Genomic DNA, 19,843 nt, shown 5'->3' with positions numbered 1-19,843 from the left:
AAATCTCACGACTAAACGCCTGATTGCATGTTGTAAATCAGTCGCTAATTTGTTACGGATCCGTAAACAGAATTTCAGCTAAACGTCGCCCTTTGGCCCTAATCACATAAAAGGCATTTCTCAAAAGGATTTAACAAGCGGCATTCACTGCTCATTATATTTTTATACTTCTGGTGGACATAAAGTGCACGATCAAAACACGCGGACCCCTACAAAAGGTAATTATGTTTTGATTCCAACAAAAAATTCGAGTATCACAAAGGAGGCTAACGAGATAAGAGCGTGCTAAATCGCCCCCTCTCCACCCGCGCTCGGATCAATTCGCTCTCAAACGGTCGATTGGCTGAGTGAGACGGCCTTATAGAAGGCGGGGCCAGACCGAGCCGTGCCCCCAATGAGGCGAGGGTAACTGCCGCTCATCGCCGGCCAGTCAACCTCCGACCGCGCCCGCATGCGTACACGATCCGACGATCGCGACTGTGAAACTGTGCTAAATGGAACTGACTGGCGTTCAATGTTAAAGCAAAGATACGAGGAACAAGAAGTGAATATGGCGATACAGAGTGTCTCTAGATATCCCAGCAGCCCGGTGGAGGCGACTGAGCCCCCCAAAGCCTCCAGAATCAGCTTCAGCGTAGCATCCATTTTGGCGGACACAAAAACCAACCAAGTCGATGAGACGGAAATGATCCGGCACCATAGAACGATACCAGAATCACCTTTGCGACAGTCACCTGAGGCACAACCGGAACTTCCAGGAGCAAAATCTGTGTCTCCGCGGCCATCATCACAAACGCCACCCTTAAATTTGAATGTGTCTACACATTTGACATCGTCGGACGAAGAATACGAGGATTCTGTCAATCAAGAAGACTCGATAGTTGATGTAGAAGACTTACAGAATGGGCACAGCGATGATGAAGGTAGATCGACGCCGAATGATAAGGAGAGATTAGGGCCGATTCGACCGACACCGTTCAGCGCGTTGGCAGCGGCGGCGGCGGCCTATCACGGGCTGGGATGGGCTGGCCCCTCTCCCGTGGTACCGTCTTTTGGACCACTGTTCCAGTCACATTATGGAGGACACTTAACAGGTACGCTTAAAATTATTTGCTAAAATATTCCAAGATGTTACGTATATAGTTATTATTTTTGTTTCTGAATAAAGGATTTGCCATTTGGTATTTCATGGGTTACACGAATAGAGTACCTAATAGCAATCGCTTGAAGCTTGGAAGAATACGGAATTATTTTATTAGAAGACTTGTTGTTTCTGCAGTGTAAATAATTGTTAAATAATTATCTAAGTAATATTCGTTATATATATAGCTTTTAACTAACCGTTTTAATGAGAACATTTCCCGTTGAACTAACAAGTAAGCAGTCTCAACAGTAATTTAAAACGAATAAACACAGTCAACAGATCATCAATCACTTTTTGTTGTCTTTGCTCTCTTGACATTATCAATGCTTGTTAAACGCTACTTTCTAGTTTTTTTTCCGATGTTCGTGTTAAGCGTTAAATATTTATAAGGAAATATGAAACAATAACTATTTTCATATTTATACTATAACTATTAAATTTATCCTTAAGACAGTTGTTTTGTACGGTAATATATATTATTCATGCTTATAAAATCAGTCAGCCGACTTTTTAGTTTTATTTTACTTAAGTCCCATTACAGTATTATGTAGATAGCTATTTATGGATGCTCTTAGGGTAAGATTAAAGTCCAGACAGCGCTAAGTTAGTAAATTAAAAAAAAATTAGAATTACAAATAGAATTCCCATTTATGGTAACTAATCTCGTATTATCTGTATAAAAATACTTATGATCTAACACCTCAATTAATAATATAATTATGAACATTGTGAATTTGAATTAATTAAGAACAATTTGTTGTTTGTATATAATGCTAAATAGGTGTAATTATAACGTGATATTACTTTTGTTCTACATTGTTGTAGCTCAATGGCTCAACGATTAGTCTTATTAGAATAGTTACAACGCCAATTGTAGCGTAGAGAATAATTACTTGTTGGATTTCAATTTTAGGAAAATGCTCAATTTTTTAAATATTTTATTAAAAAAGAATTTTTTGCTAACTAATTTACATTCGAGTATCACTGGCATTTTTGTTTTGGTAACTGTTTTATTGGTATCTAATATTTAGCTTGACCTTTTGACTGAATTGCGCAATAAATTTTCTTAAATATTATATATAAATATTGAACCCATCTAGTAGAACATTAAATGGGCTAGACTGTTATTTGTAAGGGAATGTAAAACAAATCCTTTAACAAATGCAAAGTCGGCCATCTTGTGCGCGATTGTTTTCGCATTTCGACAGATTTGATATTTATAGGGTTGAGCTTGTTTCGCCGGTTTCGAAGGGTTTTCGGATCAAGCCCTTTGTAGACATTTTGGAATTCACTTGAAAATGTTCAATATTTTAGTTTTCATAATAGTATTTAGTAATTGAGGCAATAGTTATACTTCCTAATGTTGTCGTGTTACGTTAAACAAGGCATGCCTTAGTATAATAGAATTTTAAAAGCTTCAATCGTAATTTAATGTTCTAATTTTGAAAAATAGCTTTTTGTGTAGTTTATTTATACAATTAAAGGCTTATAACAATTGTAAAGATATATAATGTATTCATTATGAGACACTTTATCTGTGCACTAGACAATACATTTTTTAGCGTATTAAAATACATGTATGTTTGGGAAAATATTCTATAGTTTATGCATATATGCAATGAAAGTGTTGCATTTAGCATTCCGTTAGCTGAAAGTAGGTAAGCATGTCTGAGCTAGGTACACTATCATTTGAATAGCATTACGTTAACTAAACAGAGAAAATGAGTATTTTAACCTCTATTTTCAATTTACAAATACTTCGTTTACAAAACAAAATACTAGCAATATCGAATCTGAATATCTTAAATTAGTTTTATATAAATATATCGAACGCTATGAATATTTTGTTTGAAGTTTTTTCATGATCATTTCAGAACCCGTGTTCTGCATATATGGATAAAATATTTGTATAAACTCACTATCGATAACACTAAGATTTTACATACAACCTTGTATAATCCGTCAAAATTAAAAAAAATCCTTTTTAGACACTGATTCTTGCTCATAGGGTAATCTGTACTGTTAGTCAAAATATAATCTATCTTTGACAAACTGACAAAGTTCGCGCTTTTGAATCTCACTCTCCTGATGTGAAATTTACTATATGCATTAAACGTTACGTTTCTTAATTCAAAGATTGTGTTATATATAGATTAGTTGAAAATATTTACATTTCGGCCCTTTGTTTTTAAATAATTGAATCTTCCTTACGGTTTACGTACTTTAGATCTAGGATTACATTAGGGCTTCATAAAGTAGCTCTTTTTCAGTCACTTTACTCAACCAGTTAATAATAATAATAAAGCCCGAATATATCAAATCTTTACAAAGAAGAATATAGCTTGGATTTGTTGTGTAATTTTTTCTTACTATCCTAAAATCCAGTTGGGATCCTTCAGTACCCCTTCACGCGTAAAGGCTTCCTCCAGCTTTTTCCAAATATGTCTATGGCTTTCTGTCTGGAGATGCTGTCCGAATGGAGACGCTTCTATTTCTTCTATCCATCCTTTTTTAGGGCGCTCCCCTGTTTCCCTTGCGCCTTTCCATAAAGTTCAAATAGTCAACAATTTTAATTGTCGTTGTTTAAAAATATCTAAACATTCTAGTTTTATCAGCAAATTATTTAAATGAAGCGCATAACAGGAATTAAAGCGATAAAAGGTGCAAAAACCCTCTAAAAGTAGGTATATTACAGCATAAAATACTGCGAATTTACAGAATACTTGTTCATTCGAGGGCTTAATTGATAAAAATTGCAAAACAAAATTGTATTAAAACATGCAGCACTATGTAATGGCGACATTGCACGATACATGCTTTATTCGCGTTTTTCATTAATTAACTGACTAATTTTTTGTTTCGAACTCAAATTGTATTAATTTAAGTTTGAATTCTATTCGAAATTTGAAGTGTTCTGTTAAAGAGTTATTCAAAGTAATTAAAAGATATTTAACATTGATTGAGTTCGACACGGTTCTTATACATTTTGATTGATCGTAAAATTATTCACAAACACTAATTATGATATTACTATAATTTAAAGAATAATCCTAGAGTATCAGTTCTTAGATTATAAAGTTTACAATAAATTTAATAGGGCTGTGTATTAAAAATTCTTGAAGTGTGAATAAATAAATGTATTTACTAATGACAGTACAATAGGCGGTCTTATTGCTCAAGCAATCATTTCCAGTCAACCTCTGCAAACGAGAGCTGAAAGTAACACAGAGAGCAGCTCGATCTTTTGGCATTGCGTAGAGATGTGAACACCTCATATTTCTACATCTTCTAGCGCATTTACCATGGAGAGTGTTTGTAGCAGTTGTTCGCATTAACACCTAGAGCGTTTCATCATCAGACGTCAAGGCAGAATAGGAAATTTCATCCGTGTCGTGACGTCTGTCGTTCCGCAATTAAAAGTTTTAAAGATAGTTATGCTGCGGTGCAATATGTGGAATATGTGGATTCATTCACTAGGTATTTTTCAAATATTGGAGTTGAGGAAATGTACTAGATTACCGACTGTTAACAAAACCTAAATTTGTCACAAAGTTTCTAAAGAAAAAGTAAATTTAATACATATTTTAATAACATTTTTAGGGTATTTGCATTTGTGTTAATTTAATTTTAGGTATCGTCCAAGTACGTCCGAGTAAATATCCGAGACTACGCTTTTAAATATAACATAAAACAACAATTGCGGCAACCCTGACAAATGAAAAAATACATAAAACCAGTTTAATCGAAGCACAATAGCCTGTATGAGTTTTACGAACTATAATACGCGTTAATGCTCTTATTACCTGTATTTTCCTATTTGTTTATGGTCCAGGATAATAGTCTATTACCTATAGTAAATTGCTAATGCGATCGGTTGAGAGAATTCGATTAACGATTGTTACAGTGTGAATGTCGGATTGCAAGTAAATTATATAATTTATGAATGTTTTACATAATAAATAAGAGAACAGTTGGCCAACTTTAGCGGGCCCTCATCCCTGAGGATCCTGATCCCCGGATGTGCACCAATGGAAATGTTTATGTGCACATATAACTCACTAGAACGGTGAAGGAAAACATCGTGAGAAAACCGGCTTGCCTCAGACCCAAAAAGTCGTCGGCGTGTATCAGGCACAGGAGGTTGATCGCACTTGCCTATTAGATTGATCACAAATGACCGTGAAGCAGATACATAAATCTGAGGCCCAGACCTAAAAAGGTTTTTGCGCCACTAATTTATTATTTGTTTGCACTGGCTCTCACTGTAACATGTGGTAGGATGTAGACAAGGCTGTTACCGTGTCTTCGGGCGATTACTGGTGGCGCTGTGGGTATGCAAAGTCACATAAATCATACAAGGGGGTTACATAAGGAGGGTTTCCCACATTTCCCCTATGATAAAAAATAGCAATACTTACGTCAATATTGATTTTGGTAATATGCGATCCGAACACGTAGATCTTTAGCAGAAGATCTTTCAGTATACGTAGTTATGTTTCTACTTAAAGTTTGAAACAACTTTGATGAAGTTATATAGTCACACAGTTTTGGATTATATGGTCTTCGTGGTTTAGTGAATAAAGCGTATTTCGGATTCAACTCGGACATAATACTTGAGTCGAGTTGTTAGGAAGAGAATAGATACTTAAAAACATAATTAATACAAAGCCCGCGCCTTTGTATTAATTATTAGTAGTTATGGAATACTATTAATAAATATGTAGACTTTTTCCATTTTACCAAAGAGGAAATATTTTAGGTAGCGTGAAGACTTTGACGTTATTTAGCAGTAATATTTTTTTAATATTAAATTGTAGTTTGTTTAAAGTTTGATTTACGTTTTTTAATCTATTAATATAACAACTTACGTTGTCTGTTTCATATACTTTGTTAAACATTTGATGGAATGGCTTTGGAAGTGTTTTCTTCTATGTTATTATATTAGCGCATTTACTAGAACTGTGAATGAAAACATCGTGAGGAAACCGCTTGCCTTAGACCTTAAAAGTCGTCGGCGTGTATCAGGCACAAAATGCTGATCACTTATTTGCTTATTAGATTGGTCACAAACGATCGAGAAGCAGATTTATAAATCTGTAATGTGAATATTTATTATTTATATGCACGGGTCCTCTGTAACTTGTGGTACGATGCGAACAAGGCTATGTTATATGTAGCTGTAAGATTGTTTATAAATAAATAAATATTTGCTTCTTCAATACCCATTAATGGTTATTTAGTATATCTTAAACGCCTGGTGTCTAAGTGAGCTAAACACACTTATATGGCGATTTATAATATAAACGTAATCTAAAGCAATAAGGATAAAACTTACAGGTAACCAATTAGGATACCTATCGAGTAGGTACTTAAACATTCAGCTAATTAGCAGCGTATAATGTTATTACTTTGCGAACTACAGATAAGACTCCATATTTGTCTATCAAAATAACTGTACTTTTATCGATTCGTTTGTAGGGTTGTCAGAGTTTTTAATACATACTGGAAATATAATATGTTGACTAGATTAAAGGTATTTGTTTAGTATAGTAATTAAATACATACACTATTTATTTACACCATACGCTTTATTTAAAGTTGTCGAGTATTTGTGAGTGAAAAATATGTTTGGCGACAAAACTGTGGTCAGCCGAAAGTATGATTACGAGATATACAACATTGTATCAAAATTTAATGAAAATACCAAAAAAAGCATATTTTATAGAGCTAAAATAATGTCAAATCATATTATGTATACAAACGCTTTGACAGCCCTAATCAGTAACCCGAAACCTTATTGCAAAGTCCATGTGCATTGAAATAGACACCATAATACCCTGTAATAAGTGACAAATTACATCGCGTCGCCTCAAGGGTTTTTTAACTCGATACTCGCACCATTGGTTCTCCTAATTGGCTCACAATTTTAATTCATTTTGCGATAGTTTTACATGTATTTTATTGACGCGTGGCTCCGCCTGGCGGGGAACTCGAATTAAACGATTCGTTTGCGTGCGAATCGCTCGATCGAATGTCAGGATTTCTTAAGATTTTATATCGATTGTTAATTACGAGCCACTGATGCAATTAATTTTCATGAAATTTCACGAATCGCAATCATTGTAGAGCAAATTAAATTTGGATTAATTTTGTCGTGATCACGTTTTTTAATTTGATACGGTGGAATTAATTATTAAAAAAAACAGCTAAATTAACGCTTTGAGTTTTAACTTTACTAATTACGTTTTTAATATAGCGTAGAACAAATACGGGGGGTCCATTGCATCATATACATATAGAACTCTGACACCATAAGATAAGGTTTAGAATCAGATAAATCCACGCCAAGTGACGCGTACAAACATCTTTCGCACGATGACAGTATATAATAAATCATCTGATAACATCACTGAATTATACGCCCATGGGCGCAATCACGCCATCCGTACTTCCTTTACAAATTACACTGTTATTGGCACAGCTTTAATGTCGTAATAATAAGGTGTATTTTCGCAAAGCATAATTGAGATATTTTTAGCTTTTCGAAGAACGGCAAACGATACAACATTTAAGTGGCTAGTTTAAGTAGTGTCATTACGAGTTCATACAAAATAAATTTAGCCACACGCATCGCGTATTTTGTTTACAAACCTAGTAGTACTAGAAAAAGGCCCTAAAATCAAGATGGTACTCATTTAATGCCATAATTATATTATATAACGAACATATGTGACTCCTGATGTGGTGACAAACAGTATTTTTAGAGCCTACATCCCAGTTAGATAGTGTGTATGCTAAAATATGATAGAAAATACATAATGGAAGAAAATAATTTTAAGATGTTGTAGTCCGGTATTTTTGGCTAAGACGAACTTTCAAGTGTTCAAGACATAATTCAACATTATAATCTAGCCTAACTTAAGACTAATAAATATTTTAAAACTAACTTAATTTATAAAACAGTATTTTAACTTAAGAAAGTGTTAATAACACTACTTAAACTCGACAGGCTCTTTTAATGGGAAGACTGTTTAGTACTTAAGTCTGTGGACCCCCAGCAATTCGAATGGTTTGTCCACTTCAATCTTCTCACTACACAAATAGAAGAACATTAATCGACATTCACGTATTGTTCAAACTATTGGTAAGGAAGAAAAACAAAGGTCTAACTCATCGTGATTTCTAACATTTAATGATTTATATAGAATAAATTGATTCAATAATAATGTCAAATATATAAATATGAATGAAGGCTAATTGACGAAAGTTATAGTCTTGTATAATAACGGACTATAATATGAGCTCCAAATTTGTATGTTAATTCTCTAAATATTCAAATCAACCGGTTCTACAAATACAAATTTGATTTCTTTAGATTTTATTAAGGCTACTGTTTTAATGTTGGCTTTTATTAGCCTGCATTAGGTCTTATTAATTAAATATTTTATATACTAAAAGAAATACGACAATATGTTTGCTTTATTTCCTATATTGCTATCAAAAGTATTTTTTAATAATCAAAAGTAGATACGACATTAAAACAAACTATTAATATTTAAATAAAGCCGGTGATAATAAATAGTCCCATTTATATCGCGGTAAAATTAAGATTACAGTTTCTTTTAATCAACGAAATATACTGATATAATTCTTTGGAAATTCTTTAAGAATAAACTTAATTCTACGAATCGACTAATCGATGAAATCGATTTTAATCTTAATATTTAATTTGACCAATAAATAACAATTCATATTCAATCGATGACGTTTCTTTGAATATTTTATTATTAAAGTCGATTTAATTAAAATTATCGAGCGTAGAGAATTAGATAATTTGTCATCGTGCGTTGTTGGAACATAAATTATATAATTCTTCGAAACTGGTTTGAGTTTTTAGAATCCTAATGGATTCTAAATTTGAATGTTTCGGAATATGCTACTTTATGGTTCGGTGTTGCCGTTTATTTTTAAATTATTTAATGTTATTTAAGAGTTGGTTTTTAAGTTATAAATGGTAATAAATGGGCCTGGTTAAAAAACACGCCATTCCTTTTCGGATATTTTGTTTGTAAGGAATTGGCGCTAAGTTTCTAGAATCGTGTATTTTTTATTGAAACGTGATCAATTTATTTAAGTTTTATTCTGTTAACGTTTATAATTTAAACTATCAAAATAAGATCAATAATTTTCTAGTTTTTTGATCTGTCAAACATTTTATTTGAATTAGTTTGCCCATAAAGTCTTTATAGTGACCATAGAGCATACACCATTGTGGAGTGACCATAGAGTCCTCTGTGGGCGACTGCGTGGGAGTCTCAGGCTTCCCGCTGTGCAATGTTTGAGCATTAAGTTGTTCATTTATTAATACCTGACATAATAAATTTGAAAAATTGCTTATAGATGTAAGATGCATAGAGTCTAACATATTTTTACTATAATAACTAATAGCCCATTTCACAATCTGTCTTCTGGTCTTCCGAATAACAACTGATTCAATAACGCTTTAGATATGAAGTATGTATAAAAACTCTTTTATATGATAAAGAAAAAGGCAATTTGAAATTGGAACTTTAAAAACATGTTAATAAACGATACTATACAAAGGTATGCCAACTTCAAATGATTAAACATAATTCAAAAACGAAAAATCCGTGCCTCACTAAAACCTCATTATTAATGTTAAAATATAGCTTCTGTCTCTCACTGAACAATTTCAACATATTAATCCCGATGTCAAACACGACTCGTTTAATAGCTAATGCGCCACAACGTAAAAAAAGTAAATTATGTGACAGCCGAAAAAAGTCGAAAGTGTATTAATGTCGTGTTTAGACGTCAAAGCTGCCGGCGGTAACTGAAATAACGATAGGCTGCTCATGCACGGACTAATTGCGCCTTAAACGATTTAATAAATGGTCGTGGACTTTTATCAAATCAATCATAACAAACTTAGAACAATAGATAAATTAGAACAATAATTATATTTAAATTTAATGAATTAGGATAGGACTATGGCCTTTCTTTTTTTATAGGGAAAGGATATTTTGTAATCTTCGCATAATAACGTAAAATGCACGCATCAGTACGTATTTAAAAGTGATTCCATTGACAAAAAAGGTAGCAGAATGTATGATAAAGTAGACATGCGATATTCAAATTCCCAAGAATTGCGTTTAACGGCATTCCTGCATCGAATGGCATTGAGATTTTATAATAAAGTGGTATTGATTAATCAAAACGAGAACATTGGCATTCTTAATTAATGGTACTCAAATTTATTGTCCGCTTTATACCAATAGAGACACTTAATTAAGATAAAATACCGCGTAATGTTCCAATTTCAAAATTACGAATACTAATCTAGCCGCTCGCGTGTAACGGCTCTTACGTTAATTTACTTGACTTTAAAAATACATGTACGGTAGCTGTCTGTACCTACTCGTTAATTGTCTCAAGATACCCAATGCAGATGTTTAGCTTTGAAATATGTAGTGACATTTCAAAAGAAATACGACGCTGTACAATTGAATTTAAATATCGAACTATAAATTAAAAGAATTTTCAAATTTCGAATGCATTTAATAGCGAGTCGAGATTTTGTAGGCTTTAAATAGTTCTGTACTAATCGAATGGGCTTCTTAAAGGACAGTTGATATATTAATGAGCGTGCTTGCTTTTTGTGTTAGCAGCGCCATTTATCGTGCGAAGCGTGGTATGTCATTCATTCCAATATTTTAAACGATCGCTCGTTTACTGACGTTTTGTTGTTTCAACAAGAATTCTCGGTTGAGCAAAGCGCTTACATCTCTCTTGCCACGATAATTTACTTTGAACTTATAATCTTCAATTCTTATTCACCGCTTATTCGGTTCCGTAGTAATTTAATGAGTGTTACAATACAAAACTGTCTTCGATTTATAAGAATAAATATGTTTGCTCAACATATTAATTTGTATTTTTCGTCATCATTCAACAAAGGCTATTAAAAAACAATCGCAAGAGGAAGGAAGGTAGATGAAGATATATTAAAACACAAAGAACTATTATAGCTATTAACAAGTCTTCCCGGATTCCTCTCGAATACACCCACAACATTTATCTAGCGATCAAACGAACTGTCTCTTAAAAGCCATTCATCAGCCGACTCAATCGCTTTAAAATATGGGCCATACAAAACTCGGAACCATTTTGAATTTGCCCTTAAAATAGGACAAATACTAGGCAATTGTACAAATAGATTTTAATCTGTGCGTTCCATTTTTAAACTATTGTTTGTTATTAATCGTTCTATTTTTAATTTTTTTTGTGAGCAGGGTTTGTCGTTGAATAGAGATTGTTATCTGTTGTTTTGAATTTGTAATTAGTGTGAATTAATTTTAGAAGTTTAATGGTTCTCATTTTATAGATCTGATATTATAATAGGCCGTTTTTAAGTGAAAAAATACGTCCGCACTTTTCCTTGTTTAACTAAGCCAGTACTATATAGTAATGTTTTCTGTTCAACATTTTAGCAAATGAAAGACAATTGCGCGTTTCGTTCGACGACACGACCCGTCTTTTCGTCTAACCAATCACAACATCGTGTTTGTTCGTCTTTTGTTTTAAAGTCATCTGTATCTATCAAAGATAAATATCTAAATAGTTTCCGATTCATAGCCAATTTCGTGGCTCCATGACAGTCTATTAAGTGCATAGGATACAGCTTGAACTACAAATAGCTGTTCAATGGGACATTAAGAATTTTGGATGCGCGCCAACATTCAGCTTTGATGCCCTTTGATTTTAATAGTTTAACTTTTTAGCGATTAACGTATTAGCGATTACTTTAAAATATAATTCATTTTTGCACACTGATACGTCTTTTACCCAATGGATGATATTTTTTATGGCGACCTCTAGGATCCACTAGGAGGCTTTTGTGATATAAACTATCAGATTAGAGATACGAAAAGACTTAAATTGCTTAACATTGCATTAGTTACAAATAATTAAAATTAATTAAACAACATTTGCACATAACAACCAATTGTATCTACTAAAAACATTATTAAACATATATCTATGTAAACTTAAAAGTTTATCGAATTTTAAGCTGTTGGCAACACCAGCTACTTTAAAGCTATATATTTAAATGTTTAAACGCACTGCTATCGCTACATTGATGTCTTGTTTCGCGGTAATTGATTGGGAATGCTTCTATAATTAGGAGCATGACTTAGTGCGCGTGCGCAGGACGTCTCTAACAAGCCGAGAAATCGACCGTTAATTTTGAATGTTTTAGGTGCAATTTTTAAATATCATTTCCTGTTTTGGATATATAGGTTTAAAACAATAATTAATTTTTACGTCTAAAATTGCAACGAACTTAATAAAAGCCATAAAGCATACGCGATAGACATATCTGCTTCTGTTTTATTGATATATTTTTAATACAAGGTGATGAACCATCCATTTTTTTTTCTAAAAATTAATTTCGCCGTGAATCGAAAGCCTCAGCCAAAGACCTCCTATACGAATTTTTCATATAACTTAAAATATTAACATATGATTTACTTTCAATGTAAGGAACCTTTTTATCAAAATTCATTACAATCAGATTAATTATAAGGATGAATGATTACACATTACTCAGATACAGTTAACGCAATTTTTTACACATCGAACAACTTTATAGATAAATATATTTTTTTATTATTTATATCTTCACGCCTTTTTCCCGAAGGTGTAGGCAGAGACCACTGATCTCCATTTGCTACGGTCCTGACAAATCACTCTTGCTTCATCCACTTTCATTTTATTCATCATGCATGCTCGTCGGTTACATCTCATTCTCTGGTACATAGAGTGAGAGAGAAAAAATAAATAAAAATACATACAAAATATCGTCTTGAATTACTCTGATGAAAACTGTATTTATATTGATATAGGAACAGTGTTGGCCTAGTGGCTTCAGCGTGCGATTCTAATACCTGAGGTTGTAGGTTCAATCCTCGGATTTAACAATCGCTTGAATGGTGAAGAAAAACATCGTGAGGAAACCGGCTTGCCTTAAACCCAAAAAGTCGGCGTGTGTCAAGCACAGGAGGCTGATCACCTACTTGCGTATAAGATTGCATTGAAAATGATCATGAATCAGTTTCAGAAATCTGATGCCCATTTCTAAAAAGGTTGACGCCACCGATTCATTTTATATCAAAAGTATATATACTACCAATGTTAATACATAATTGAATGAATCTAACGTAAATAAGTATGTTTTTATGAGTTTATAGCTCGATAATTAATAACGATTAAACGGTTAATGTTGTGTTGTTAATTTTACTATTAATTAAATTGTAAACCAGTCAAAACAATTTTTTAATTGTCTTTACTTTATACTATGACCGATTTATATCTCTATCAGTAAAGTGTTGTTTTAACACTGTTATAGTGCGTTTTTTATAATGTGTACAAGGTAAAAATATTACGTAGAATCTTTAAAAGATTTTGTTTTAGTGAACCGTTGAAGTCTTCTTTCGATCCTTGGGTAAAATTTAGAGTCAAGACTTAGTGGTGTGAATCCCGTATGTCAAATTAGACAAATAGGCACTCAGTTTTGTCTTTTTTTATAGAACAGATGAAATGGTTAGGAGGCTAACTTGATGTTAAGTGATAATGGATACTCTCAATTACAAGCTCGCGAGTGCGTTGCCGGTTGCTCTTTTCTTGAAGGACCATAAGTCGAATTGGTTCGGACATATTTCAGTTGGCAGCTGGTTCCACAAAGTGGTGGTGTAAATTTCGTGTTTACAAATGTTTCTTTTCTTCAAATATAATAAAGTAGTTTTTAGTTGTTAAAGTAGATATTTAAGATAACTAAACTTAATCAAATGTCAACAATACCTTATGTCATCTTTAAAATCTCTTAAATAAATAAATATTAAATATCATCGCCGTTTTGCCTTGTCTCGTTCAATACAAGTCATTGGAATCCACGCTGGCCAAGGAGAAACGTCCTACATTAAGACGCTATTAGTTTATTTTATGTTTGCTCTAAAACATCACACATATTATAATATAATATGAGGACAGTTAGATAATTATAAAATGGATAAACACGTGTGATAATAACATCAGAACTTAAGATGGCGCAGCACTAACCATATTCATGGAACTTCCTCACAATCCAGTCCAGAGGGGACTCTTTGTAATAAAGAAGTTGCATGGGTCAAAACATCCGCAAATAAACAACGTAAATACATAATTATAGAGAAAATAATAATTGTAGCAAATCACACAGTCTCTCTATGGAGTTGCTGAAAATGTCCAGCGATTTACTTTTCATCACAGTTTCATTGAGACTCTCACCAATAGAGTTGACTATGTCGAATTTAATATTTAATTTATTAGACCCTGTCTTGTATGTATTTAAATAGTAAACATTATATGCAACATGTTAATTACCCGATTTCCATTCAAATTGGTGTATTTAGCACAACGGTACTATTGAAGTATTAATTACAGACTAATGGGTAAGTTGTACGTAATAAAAGTAGCTAATCTCAGAAATAATCACCGACTCATAATTAAACTTGCAACTGATAAGGGGGTAATTATTTTTGTGATAACTTGTTGAAGTAATTAAATTATGAGAATAAAAAGTGAGCCTTTTATATATATATTCTAGGTAATTAATTAGATACGTCTTGCGATAAATTGTTTTAACGAAAGTGACTTAAACAATAATTTAATACAATTAAGACTGACTATATTAAGACTCTGTTAGTACAAGTTGTAAGATGAAATATATTAAACCATTGAACAAAAATGATTTTTTGAACTCGAATAGCGATTCAATTTATTATTCGAGGATATTTCTATGTCTCTCCATTTAAAAAGGTTATTAAATATTTATACCTTATATTTAAAACAGATACACTTGTATTAAGCGTATTATCCGTTTTATAAATCAATTAAGTTATTATTGTTTCCTATATTCAGGCTATCGAACTGTGACTACATGAAAAACATTAATAAAAACGTAGAAATTCTTTTTATGAATATGGAAAGCTCTGTTTATACAAGTTTGAACATCAAATGTATTGAGATTTTAAAACCATAATATTTATATATTTAACTCGTAAATTAATATACTATGTAGAATTTCCTTGAAAAAAATTGAAGGGAATATAAATAAATAAAAGGTTATAAAATTTAATTTAACACTGATACATTAGCTTTAAGCGATTAAAAGTTTAATTAATGAATCTATTAATAATTGTTGCAGTTGACTATCAAACTGTGACCAATAGAAAGAACATTAATAAAAATGCAATCAATAGATAAAAGAACTAGGAAACATAAACATTGTGTTTAATACTCACTGATAAGATTTCGTAATTAGCATTATATTTTTACGTTCAAATGTAACGGTTAGCTTGTAATTGCGACTTATGCATTACCTTCTGTTTGCGACAGGTTAAATCCATTATTAAAAAAACAGTGTTTCATCGTTAAGGACTGTCGCTTTTCAACCCAAAGTTGACTCAATTTGAAAGGTTTTAATTCGAGGCGTCAATCATTAAAGTCAAAAAAATAAAGCCATATTTAGTCCGTTGTCTGATTGTTACCCTACTACCGAGGTGTTCTTTCAGATGCAATAGGTTAGAACTCGGATAGTAACTATGTACGTACTAAGTTCTAGCTCCAAGAGAAAATACTACATTTTTTTAGAATATGGGCCACACAGGGCACGATCACCGTATGATAAATGATACCGCCGCCAATGGATAGTCTCAATGCCAAAGCGCTCGCGAGTATGTTTAAATAACAAAACAGCTTAAAATTTAATAAAGAGAAAAATTTACCAAAGCTTTCGAACTTCTTTCATTATGTAGTAACTTTATATTTTAAGAATGTATATTTTCTCTTCACATAAATAAAATTCAATACAATAAAGAATAACAATTTATTCCTATTTGTTATCAGCGCAAATAAAGGTCAGAGCACACTTAGTGGGATGATGTTGCGTGCACCTTATCTAACGTTCATGATTAAAAATTAAAATGCGACCAACAATAAAACTGTTTACTATTATCCTTGTAATACTTGGCTTAATTAGACGAAGCAATTGGATTATTAAAAACAAATACTTCTTCAAATGTAATGTGTAGCACAAAACCTAAATCGGCGTTATGACACTGTTAGTAGGCATTTAATATAGTTCATTAGTTTAATTTATTTCCGCGCAGTATTTACAATATTCTTAACCTGCATAGTAATAATAATAATTTATCGCCATCGCAATCTATCCAGAGCTTCCCGTTTGTAATTGCGAACCCCTATTGTTTCGAGGTCCTCATTGTGAGTTCAGTCTACCGAAGTCTAATAATAATAATTAAAAATGGATAAATAGAGAAATAAAATAAATTTAACTATTATTGTATTTTTTTGTATTAAAAAGTATCTTACTTATGAAATTTTATTCTGTAAGCGCGTAATGTTAATCACAACTAAAACCTAGAGTTCTGGATGATCAAGGGCGGTTCTATAATTCGGCAACCTTACATGAAGTCTGCTACTTTTTTCATCAATTTTTTTTATGGATACAATATACAAACTTTGACCAATTCCCAAAAGTTATTTTGTACCAATATCAATGTTAAATTTGTGGTACGTGAGTTCTAAATACAAGGGGCCAAATTGCCACTCATGCGGTGGATCGGGTCTTCAATATGATATAAGTTGACACATATTTTCATAACAAACCAAGCTTGATAAGATATGCGCGTTCAACTATATAGTCGTTATTATATAACTATATGCATTTTTCGTGTTTCTATGGTACAGAACAGTGATGGCCTAGTGGCTTCAGTGTGCGACTCTCATCCTTGAGGTCGTAGGTTCGGTAGTAACAGGTAGCGCACATTGGAACACAGTCGTGGATCGAACCATTTAACATTCGCTTGAACGGTGAAAGAAAACATCGTGAGGAAACCGGCTTACCTTAGACACGAAAATTCAACGACGTGTTTCAGGCACAGGAGGCCTGAACAAACACCTACTTGCCTGTTAAATTGACAGATGATCTTGAAACAGATACAGAAATCTGAGGCCTAGACCTAAAAGGTTGTAGGGCTACCGATTTTTTATTAATGATGCATATCAGCTGCATACTATTACTAGAAGATTACAAATGTACCAATCTACAACAGGCCCTTTCTTTTCAGACCACAATGGCGAGCCTCCGAAACTAAAATGCAACCTACGCAAACACAAGCCGAATCGCAAACCACGCACGCCATTCACTGCGCAGCAACTACGCGCTTTAGAAAGCAAATTTGTCGACAAACAGTACTTGAGCATCGCTGAAAGGGCTGAATTCTCTTCGTCACTTGGACTATCTGAGACTCAGGTATGTATTTATCGAGAGTGTTCGACTTGGAGTAAAAATGTTATAAAGACATTTCGGTCGGACAGAGCTACAAAATCATAAACAATTCACGAGTTAATTGGTTGCGTTGATTGTTATTAGCTAAATAATCGACAAAATCGCACGTACTTTATAATAACATAATAAGCAGTACTAATTAGAATATTAAAACTATTTTAACCTGTGTTTTGTTTTTGTAAAATAAACATGTTCTGTAGAAAGTAGTGCCTAAAGAACATCATAATACGTGGCAGCAGCCATGCATAGCGGTCTATAGAGTCTGAGTTATTAATCAACACACTCGAACATGGCATAATTTTTTGTTTCACGTTAGAATGATAAGGTCAATAACATTCAGTTCTTGGTACGTTAATAAAAAACTATAGACAGTCGGCAACTAATAACTTATTTCCATAACAACAACAACAATTGTTAACATCGTCAATTTTTCAGGTAAAAATCTGGTTCCAAAATCGGCGAGCAAAGGCGAAACGCGTGCAAGAGGCGGAAATCGAGAAACTCAAGATGGCACAGTTTTCCCGACACCCACACCACATGTACCCCCATCCGCTTCAGCAGTACTTTCCCCACCATTTAATGGGGCGACCGTTGCCCCCCATGATGCCCCATTTGTCGATGCCACCCCAAGGATCACCATCGCCGAGCACGCAGACAAGTCAACAGTAAATTGAAGATTTTACTTAATATTACACTTGTTGCATTTGAAATGAATTAGCGTGATTAGTTTGGTCTTCATTGATCGATCTTAACATGGTTATAGTGGCGTTTTCTGTCGTATGAAACTCTTTAAAAAATACGTTAAATATTTATTGTAAATCAGTTTGCACTTGTCACTCGATTTTCTATATTTTTGAGTCCACATAGGAAATTCAATAAATGATACATCGGCATTTCATGTAACGCTATAAGACTTTGATATTCATAAAATAATATCTATTGTAGTTTAATAAATACGAAATGTATAAAACAACTTGGTCGAATCAAATAATCTAATAACAATGTAAATTATTTGTAAATATTCATTATAATGTAAATAAATCAGTTAATTTTATAAGTTTGTCATATTATTATTTAGGCAAGTTACATTAATTGTATTGCGTTCTACAATCGTACATTTATTAAATTTTATCACAAGTTAACGGAATACAACTGTTAGCCAATAATTTGTATTAAAATTAAGCATTGAATTAATTTAAAATTTGTAGTATTCAGTACAAAACCTAAATTGTAAATAATTATGTGTAAAGTTTGTACTCGTAGTCTAATATAATAATTTTAAATGATTTTGTGGTTTAATTTTACCTCCATTGAATTTAAACAATCAAAAAAATTACAATATGGTCAGTATTAACTTGACTAACCTGACTTACGTACGCTCCTGTTGTTGCGTTAGCTGTTTCTAGCAACATTAAAATTAATGTTGTGAATACCAAAGTGTTCTATATTTCCATATTTAGTGTACCAATTATTTCAAAAAACAACGGTACCATAAAATTAATAACAATCCGTTACTTTTAACGTTTACGTCCTGCAAATGATTTTTAAAATAAGTAATTGAGATTGTAATTTTATTAGGATATTCCTTTTAATAAATACTCTTAGGATTGCAATGGAACCCTAAAAAATCCCCTAAAATGCCCTACTAAGTAATCTAAGCTTCGTTTTGTTATAAAGAAGCCTGTATACTAGGGCACAGTACCTTGTATAGTAGCCTCGAGCGAATAGAACAGATCATTGCACGCTTTTCATGCCAAGCAAGCAACGTAGGAATTCTAAGAATTTTCAAAAATATTTACAGTCAAACTCAAAAATCATTTATTCATATAGGTACACTTATGAACGTGAAAAAAATAAATATACATGAAATGTTTCTAATTTTAAATGTACTGCCAGTTCTCAAATCAAGGACGTAGAACAGACGAGAAGAACTGGCAATTACCTTTTTTAAACAGATTAAAAGAACAAGAATAACTTAAATCTAGAATTGAAGACGTGAGATTTTGAGGCTTTTTCCTAGAAATATATACGCGAAGTCACCGCTACGCCAAAAGACTACTACTACTACCACCAAAGGAAAACAAACCAATACCTAAGAAATGTTCGACAAAAGAATCAAAGCATTTCGTATAGCACGGGAATGGTAAAATCCGCGTTCCCCTCACATCTCAGATTTCATAATTATTATATAATTTTATCAGTTAATTATATATAAAATATAGACCTAATTTAGTTTATCTACGGCCATTTGAGATAGTGGTTTAACGATT

At 32.7% G+C, this 19,843-nt stretch overlaps 1 protein-coding gene across 2 annotated transcripts; it reads left to right on the top strand.

Annotated features, from left to right (window-relative positions):
* Positions 1-443: 443 nt before the first annotated feature.
* Positions 444-18,821, top strand: LOC123715510 (muscle segmentation homeobox-like). 2 transcript variants are annotated; one of them, XM_045670546.1, is made up of 3 exons: positions 444-1,094; positions 17,338-17,537; positions 18,009-18,821. In XM_045670546.1, the coding sequence occupies exons 1-3, from the start codon at positions 452-454 to the stop codon at positions 18,240-18,242; spliced, it is 1,077 nt and encodes a 358-aa protein (XP_045526502.1). In that variant the 5' UTR covers positions 444-451; the 3' UTR covers positions 18,243-18,821. The 2 variants fall into 2 exon arrangements, with proteins under 2 accessions (XP_045526502.1, XP_045526512.1); XM_045670556.1 differs by having other exon boundaries at positions 17,353-17,537; positions 18,009-18,818.
* Positions 18,822-19,843: the final 1,022 nt, after the last annotated feature.

Source organism: Pieris brassicae, chromosome 1, assembly GCF_905147105.1.
Source record: "Pieris brassicae chromosome 1, ilPieBrab1.1, whole genome shotgun sequence".
In the NCBI taxonomy this organism is placed as follows: domain Eukaryota; kingdom Metazoa; phylum Arthropoda; class Insecta; order Lepidoptera; family Pieridae; genus Pieris; species Pieris brassicae.
The sequence above is the reverse complement of the archived record's forward strand: the minus strand, read 5'-3'. Positions and strand labels throughout refer to the sequence as shown.

What these genes read in the sequence shown, in the direction of transcription:
- LOC123715510 (XM_045670546.1), top strand. Translation starts at nt 452, where the DNA reads ATGCGTACACGATCCGACGATCGCGACTGTGAAACTGTGCTAAATGGA. An exon ending in TTATGGAGGACACTTAACAG is followed by an intron (nt 1,095 to 17,337) that starts GTACGCTTAAAA and finishes AATCTACAACAG; the next exon opens with GCCCTTTCTTTTCAGACCAC. An exon ending in TTGGACTATCTGAGACTCAG is followed by an intron (nt 17,538 to 18,008) that starts GTATGTATTTAT and finishes TCAATTTTTCAG; the next exon opens with GTAAAAATCTGGTTCCAAAA.